This window comes from Arachis hypogaea, chromosome 18 (genome assembly GCF_003086295.3).
Source record: "Arachis hypogaea cultivar Tifrunner chromosome 18, arahy.Tifrunner.gnm2.J5K5, whole genome shotgun sequence".
NCBI classification, from domain to species: Eukaryota; Viridiplantae; Streptophyta; class Magnoliopsida; order Fabales; family Fabaceae; genus Arachis; species Arachis hypogaea.
The window spans coordinates 30,889,115-30,897,983 of NC_092053.1; the positions used below are offsets into that span (position 1 = coordinate 30,889,115).

Here is an 8,869-nt window from a genome sequence, read left to right on the forward strand (position 1 = left end):
GACGTGCATTTTCTTCGCGTCATCACCACGTCGTGGCTGCACCGACCAGACTTTCGTCATCTCGTCCTCATTGCAGACCGCCACAGTCATCGCTATTGACGAAGGAGCTTGTGCGAAGGACAGCAACATGCCGCCACGCTGTCGCGCCATCGTTTGGTGACCACTCGCCCTTCCTCCGTGATGGCATCAAATGCAGCCACTGTCGTTCACGAACGCTCGCGCCCTCCCAGTCGCGATTCGAGGAGCCGCCACCACTTCGTCCCCTTTTTACTCGCGATTCGCAGTTTACCGCCGCAGCCTCCTCTCCTCGCAGTTCGCAGATCGCTGTCGCAACCCTCCTCCCTCGCAATTGCATCGTCGTCGATCACTGCCGCATTCCCAAAGGTCGTCATTTCTCTCCTTTTTTCAGAATTTATGAAATTTTATGAAGCAATAAGTTGGATGTTTATTCTTTGTTTTTCAAGCAGATTTCAAAAGAAAAAGGCCACCTAGTAACTAATAATGAATTGTTTCCTTAAAAGAGCCTAGATGTTGTCTATCTTTGATTCAAAGCGTTACTGCTATTTTACAAAAAATTATTACATATATGTGAAGGGAACTAGATCCTTTTTTGCAACTGTTCAGGTAGGATTTTTAATTGGTAGAAATCTTTTTTGATGTATTATTTAATGTATTCTCATAACAATGCCATTCATGTTATTTCCTTTCAAGCACTATGATGATGGTTGTGCTTTACAATCATCATTATATATAACATTTTTGGTAGCTATTCATATATAGTTGTGATTTTGATAGACTAAATCATAATAGTGTGAGTGTTTATATTAATGTGGTTAATTTATTGTTGTTGTTGCTATTTGTCATTTAATTATGTGACATTGGCATATATTTACTGCTGAAGCAAGGTTTTTAGATATATAAAAAAAGAAGAGTGTAACACATTAAGACTCACATGAACAACAGAACAAAAAGGGTGTATTACCATTCTTAATTCTCATTAATCTCTTTTCATTATTTCTCAAACTATGTCACACAGTTTCACCAATCCCTTGTTCTTATTCATGGCAATGGATTATATATTCATTTTTAGAAGTGTCATAGTTTTTGGTTTGGTGCTTGTGCTTGTTCTGTACAGTTCTACATCAAACAAGAGAAAATTAAGTATTCTAAGTGCAACAATACATGCACAAAGTATAAAGACATCAAAAAATGGTACATGGACTCCACCAGAAGTCTCATAAGGATGTGATGACATCATCATTGTAAGTGCTGGTGTTGCTAGTGTAGCCCTTGTTTTCACTCTTGGAAAGGTAGTATAAATGTTTTTTTTTTCTAATTTTCTCTATTTAGAATTCTATTTTATGATAGTTTCTTTGAGTTATAGCCTCTAAATAAGTCTTAACTCATAGATAAGATCTTATCTATGGTCTAACTAAATTGACATAAATAAAATGTAGAAAATGTAAGTTATAGGCCACAAAGAATGTATATTCTAGAGAGAATAGTGTTTTGTATATATCCATTTTCTGTTTTTGTTTCTATGGCTTGGAGCTCTAATAGTTCTTTTTCATGAAGGAAAGCATAGATACATGTTCTAGAATTTAATTTTGATGCACTCTCAATGTAAAGTAGTTTTACATGTTGTAAAAGGATCAATGATCTACTTGAAGATACATCTCTTTCTTTTATGCTGGTTGAGACAAGGACATAAATAACAGGATTATGTGATATTTAGGTTTGTGAAACAAATACTATACTATATTTTTCTTTAAGCTATTTAAACTAAATCGATGTTTTTTTTACTATAAGTGCGGATGGTTCTTTCCATTCTAAAGTGGATGGTTTTTTGGTATATTATTTGTAGTACAATTTATTACCCTGAAGTACCATATCTTAGTGCCATTGGAGCGTTAATGTATCTTGCTAATAATACACGACCCGATATATCATCTGCTGTGAATTTACTAGCAAGATATAGTTCATCTCCAACCAAAAGACATTGGAGTGGAATCAAACAAATCTTTCAATATCTTCATGGAACGGTTGATATGGGAATGTTTTATCCGTATCGATCCAAGTCACAATTAGTTGGCTATGCAAATGCTGGATACTTGTCTGATCCACATAAAGGGAGATCTCAAACAGGATACCTATTCACATATGGTGGTATAGCTATATCATGGAGGTCCACAAAACAGACGATTGCAGCAACATCCTCTAATCATGTTGAAATACTAGAGATACATGAAACTAGTTGAGAGCATTTTTGGCTGAGGAGTTTGATCCAATATATTCTGTCATCATGTGGACTGATTGATCAGAAGATAGCTCCAACTGTCCTGTTTGAAGATAATACAGCATGTATTAACTTAAAGGCGGATATATCAAAGGTGATAAAACAAAGTATATTTCTCCCAAATTCTTCTTTACTCATGATCTTCAAAATCAAGGGACAATTGATATCCAACAGATCCGCTCAAGTGACAATTTGGCAGATTTATTTATAAAGTCACTCCCAAAATCCTCCTTTAAAAGATTGGTACATGAGATTGGGATGCGCCGATTTCGAGACATTAAATGATGTCGACAAGAAGGGGAGACTCTACTCTTTTTCTCTTGGTCAGGTTTTTCTCCCATTGGATTTTTCTTGACAAGGTTTTTAATGAGGTAGTCTCCATCACAAAGGATTTTATACTCTTTTTCCTTCACTAAAATTTTTTTCTATTAGGTTTTTCTTTAGTAAAGTTTTAACGAGACATAATCCTAAATGGTCATCCAAGGAAGAGTGTTGTGATAAGAATATGAGATGGATATTCATTAATGTTATGGGCGGCTGAAGTTTTCAAGAGAGAGATTTGAGATTATTACGAAGACCAATTTTTAATAAAAGTTAAATTTGTACCGCTATAAATAAAACTTCATAACTTTACATACAACACACAGCAATAACAAATATTTTTATCTTTCTCTTCTTTCATACACTATAATATTATAAATTCTATTTTCTTCTCTCTCTCGGTAGGTGCTAGTATATAAGTATTAATACATATAATATTAATACATTTCTATTAATATTAATGTGAGATATTGATGTGGTGAATATTATTATTAAAATTATCTATTTACACATCTTTATTTAATATCTTGTACATCTTTCTTATTTATTTTACAATAATTATTATACTTAAAAGCGCTTTTGTAGAAAAAGCAGAGAGAGCGAGGGGGATGGGGAGAGAGAGAAGCATCGAAGAGGGAAATAGTGTTGTGGCAGCAAAGTGCCAGTGGTAGAAGAAGAATCCACTTGCTAGTTGCGCACCAAAAAATGTTACTTCATCACTTCGTTCCTCTTCCATAGCTTCTTCTCAACTCAAAGTAACAAGTTTACACAAACACACAATCACAACAGAAATCATAGAACAACCCACTACTTGTTCTTCTTCCCCACCCTCTCCTTCGATCATTGGGTGAGTTACTATGAGGAGGAACAGTGTTCTGTTATTGTATTCTCTCATTGCGCTTGCCGCTTACTTCTCTCTCCGATTTCAAGCTCAAGCTGCTCCTGCAGGTAACCCCAAAAATATGGAAAGCCAAGGAAAATTTCAGTGTCCCGGTTTCTTTAATTAGTTCGATTTTCCAATTTCTTTAATGGGCTTTGCTAAATTTTGAATCTTTTTGCTTTATGTTGATGAGTGCCAATTGATTCCCTTCTTACTTTGCATGTTTTTTTTTTTTTTCAAAAGTGGGTATGCTTTTCTTTCTTTCTTTCTTTTTTCGTTTTTTAGCTTGATATTAATTTAATTAATGTTGGTAAATCAGGGCCATTGATTAACCATCTTTCTTCACTTCTCAAATGGACAAGGTCTAGTGCCTCCAAGACGCCAAATTCAGGTTCATTGTGCAGTGATGATGATAATAATAATAGCTTAGTGATTTGTGTGGTACATCACATTCTTATGGTTTAGTATGTAAATGTAAGTGTAATTTGTTGTTGTTATTATTCTTTTTCCTTTTCAGATGGGAGTGTTCTTCAATTTGAGAATGGCTATGTTGTTGAGACTGTTGTGGAAGGAAATGAAATTGGGGTCATTCCTCATAGGATCCGTGTGTCTGAGGAAGATGGCGAACTCTATGCTGTAGATGCAACCAATAGCAACATTGTTAAAATTACCCCGCCATTGTCGCAATGTATGGTTGCTCTTATCCTCTTGAAGTTTGATTCTTATAATAACTATTCGTAGCAAATTTGATTTGCTAAATAGTGACATATACATAATTTATTCCTAGGATATTCCTACTTTCACATAATTTATTTAGGTCTGTATTTTGCTTTTACTTACTTGTTCTTCCTGTTATTGTTCTCTTGTACTTCAGATAGTAGAGGAAGATTGGTGGCTGGATCATTTCAGGGTCACACTGGTCATGTGGATGGAAAGCCAAGTGATGCTCGTTTTAATCATCCCAAAGGCATAACCATGGATGATAAAGGGAATGTTTATGTTGCTGACACTCAGAATATGGCCATCAGAAAGATCGGCGATGCTGGTAAGCGTTAATTGACTTAAAAATATTTCTGGAATTAGTTTGGAATAACATGCTCTGTGGTAGAATGAAGTTTTAACATAAGAGTCATAATAGCAACTCAATATAGAGGCCTTACCAGAGATGTAATATGAAGTTCCTTTGAATCTGGAAGTTTCCCTGCATGCATAATACACGATCGTATGATGGTTTATTTCAGATAATGATTAGTGGAAATGGTGAGAAAGGATAATGTTAATGATCTTTGCAATTGTTGTTAAAGGTGTGACAACCATCGCTGGTGGGAAGTCAACTGTTGCAGGCTATAGAGATGGACCAAGTGAGGATGCTAAATTCTCAAATGATTTTGATGTTATATACGTTAGGCCCACCTGTTCTTTGTTGGTCATTGATAGAGGAAATGCTGCTCTTCGGCAAATCTCCCTTGAACAGGAGGATTGTGATTCTCAATCAAATTCAGTTTCCAGTACAGGTTCAAAGTCTTACCTGCAGTTTGATATGTTTTTGTTATTCAAATTATATCTCGATATAAGATGATAACTATCTGGTACTTTTCCTGCATATTCCAAACATGTCATAACAATACAGGAAAATTTTGAATAATTTAGTTCATTTAACTGAAGGGTCTACTTAGTCCTCGACTCCTAGTCTTAAATACTGTGCTGTATTCCATAAGTGGAGGGAAATGGAACGATGAAAAGGGCTTTTCAGAGTAAACCCCCTTCCTTCCCTTCAAAATGAAATTCACAAAGACACCTTGAGTTTATTTAATGCATACAACAATAGCTAGTTAGCAACAACCAAGGCTTCTTCCCTGTGTGATGGGTTGGCTACACAGATTAAACATTTCCACATCGTCCTACCATAAAGCCTAAGATAAAAGGTCTACCATATCTTCCAAATAGGCAGTGGCAATCTTCTCTCTAATGCAGTTAACCTAATCCTCTATGGTCTAGTATGTTCACTCTTCAAATGCAATTATGCAATTCCTGATCTCTGTAACATTGAATTTATTTAATCTCATAATATCTCTAGAATTGTAGCTCTTTGTTTGTTTTTTCTTTTCGTCTTATGCAAGAGTTTAGTACATATAATATTTAAATTGGTAGGCGCTTTTGGGACATGTGAGTTTGCTGTACTCAGCCAAGAAGGAACAATGTGAAATGCAGATCTGAAATCTTGTCTAGTAGCTGCATCTTAATTTAGTCTGTTACATTCTCTCCATCGTCCACTATTTTTCTGATTGCCCATTTTGTGGGTTTTTACTGTAGATATCCTTACAGTTGTTGGTGCTATCATATTGGGATATGCGACGTGCATGCTACAGCAGGGATTCGGTCCTTCGTTCTTCTCCAAAACTGTAGTATCTGTATGTCCACTTTGCTTAAATAAGATTTGTCATAGAATTTTCAGACGTATATGATATTTATTACACTCCATAAACCTTGCAGCGACCGTTGGAAGGAGAGTTCAAAGCGCACGCAAGCCATGAGAAAACCATGCCGATCCTGGAGAACGCTAAAGAGGAGCCAGGATGGCCATCTTTTGGACAACTTCTTGTTGATCTTTCTAAGCTATCCCTTGAAGCATTGGCTGGTGCATTCACTCAATTCATACCCTCGCGTCTCAAATCGAACGGCCCCACGAGAAGCCTAACACCACTGAAAGATCGTCTCAAGATGCCTGAAGATGAAGTGCAGCAACCTCCCTTGGTCAATAGGCAAAGTGCTCCAGCTCCTGCTCCTCTTACTGGAACTCGGCATCCTGCTACTCCTACAGAACCTCGGCAGGTCCATACTTCAAGCACAGCTGAGAAACACTCAGAAATGAAGCCCCGGAAGATAAAATCAAGCAGTTCCAAGGATCCCTCTTTGTCAAGTAAGCATCATTCATCGTCTAAACGAGCCGAGTATGCTGAATTCTACGGATCAACTGAAATCCCACCGTACACTAAATCTAAGGTCCCGAAAGAAAGGCCAAGACATAGGTCACGAGAAAAGAGCGGAGAAGTTGTTTACGGAGCAGTCAGGGCTGAGCCAAAACCGGCCGAGACAAGGACCGTTGATTACAACAATCCCAAGTTTGATCACTACAGTATGAGGACTAAGTATGCATCTGGGGAAGCCTTCCGCTTCAACTCTCAGTAGCAAGTTTTGAATGGCTTTGTTTTTCAGCTTCTGATTGTTACAATCATCCATTATTGAGTATGTGCAATTGGGCACCTAAATCTGTCTGTAACTGAAGATATATTATATAAGTAAAGATTCTGTTATGAGAAAACCATTGGAGGATTAATTGTAACCCTTGTGCTGGAAAAAGAACTAGTAGCAAAATTAGCATTACCTACATAGAAAAAGGTGTTTACTGTTTAGCTTCAAGGAGATTGCTCCCTCTTTTCATGTTTTTTCTTTGCTTAATTGAAGCATTTATGGTGGTAACATGTTACTATTAATCAGATTTTCTCATGTTACTATTAATCAGATTTTCTCATGACTCATGAGACTCAAGCCTAGTCTTCTTATTCAATAAAGGGGAATTTATATATACCTACTTTAAGGTCAAGGAATATTGTATATTATTATTATTATTTTGGTCAGTTTCAAAGTTTGTTTGGGTGCGATTAAGCTATTAGAAAAAGAATTTTTTTTTTTTAAATTTTTAGTATGTTTGGCAAAATTTTAGTAATAAAAGTAAAATTATTAGGAAAAAAAAAATCTTTTTTAAAAGTTACAATTTATATTTTTTTAAAAGATATTTCTAGCTTAATAAATAAATAAATAATATTTTTATATTGTTATATCTAAACATAATTATTAAATAAAAAATATTTTTATATGAAATATCTATATATAAAATTATTTTTATTTTTCTATTTTTTTTTTTAAAAAGATCACTTAAAAAAATTCTTTTCATAAAAATCCACCCAAATAAACCTTTATTATTAAGATAAAGTATTAATTTGGTCTCTCAAATTTATGTTGAAAATCAAAATAATTTCTAACCTTATTTTATTGACAAAATTGTCTCCAAGGCTAATTTTTTGATGGAACTGTCCCTAGCGGCAGCTAACTGTGAAAAAAATAAAATAAAATAAAAACTAAAAAAATAAATAATGTGAAAAACTAAATTATTTGAAATCTTCTCATTTGAACCTACCAATATAATTGCATTGCATGATGCTCTGCTTTACAATTTCCTTTGTTTGATCTTTAATTATGTTAATTTCATTTTGATATTGAAATTTTAAATTATATAAAAAAGTCATCAATTATTATTTGTTTTTCTTTTTTACCTAATTTAATTTTATAATTATTATTTTTTCTATTTTTTCGCAACTAATTGGCACTTGGGACAATTCCATCCAAAATTTAACGTCACTTGACAAAAGGATTAGTTTAGAACTTTCCAATAATATTAGAAATTATTACATAAAAATATGTTGAGGATTATTTTATTTTTAGGATAAATCTTAAAGATTACAACAATACTTCACTTGTTTCATTATATAAATTTATTTTTGATATATTAATAATGTAAAATATTTTATAAATTTGTCCAATTACATTAGCTTTTTTCATATGATTATTTAAATAATAAATATAAAAAATAGTTTTTTATTGGCATCTTAATATATAATTAGATGCTTTTACATATACAATAATCTGTGATTACAAGGTAAAATATTTTGAAGAACAATTTATATTTTTAAATAAAAGTACTAGCTTTTCAATTTATATTTAATAAATAAAAAAATTAATATACTTATACTTTCAGTTTTTAAAAAATAAATATACTTTTGAAAGTACTTTTAAGTCGTACTTTTGAAAATTAATTTATATTTAGAGTAAAGTATCGTTTTTGTCCCCAACGTTTAGGGTAAGTGTTAAAGTTGTTCCTAACATTTGAATCGTCCTATTTAAGTCCCTAACGTTTTAAAATTGACTCAATGTTGTCCTGCCATTAGGAATCTGTTAACGGAATTAACGGCAGGACAAAATTGAGACGATTTTGAAACGTTAGGGACTTAAATAGAACGAAAACCTTGGGGACGAAAATGATACATAAAAATAAATTTTAATTTTATCCTTCACTAATATCAATATTTTATGGTACATAGTTATTCAATTATTTTTAATCACATTTAAGTAAATTATACTTAATCACATTATTTTGATTCTAAATAAATTTATTTTTTTTATAATTTTACTCTTAAAGATTTTTACTCATTATGAAATGTTTGTAAAATTACTAGAATCACATTACTTTATTGTATATTTATCATTTTTTCCTACAAGTTTATGTACTAGTCATTCTACAAATATTTTATGAT

General features: G+C 33.2%; 1 protein-coding gene across 1 annotated transcript; it reads left to right on the plus strand.

Moving 5' to 3' along the window:
• The first annotated feature begins 3,168 nt into the window (after positions 1 to 3,168).
• Positions 3,169 to 6,917, plus strand: LOC112770764 (uncharacterized). Its single transcript, XM_025815161.3, has 7 exons — positions 3,169 to 3,565; positions 3,817 to 3,888; positions 4,015 to 4,185; positions 4,372 to 4,542; positions 4,802 to 5,011; positions 5,811 to 5,908; positions 5,991 to 6,917. Exons 1-7 carry the CDS (start codon positions 3,475 to 3,477, stop codon positions 6,684 to 6,686), a joined length of 1,509 nt encoding a protein of 502 aa, XP_025670946.1. The 5' UTR covers positions 3,169 to 3,474; the 3' UTR covers positions 6,687 to 6,917.
• Positions 6,918 to 8,869: the final 1,952 nt, after the last annotated feature.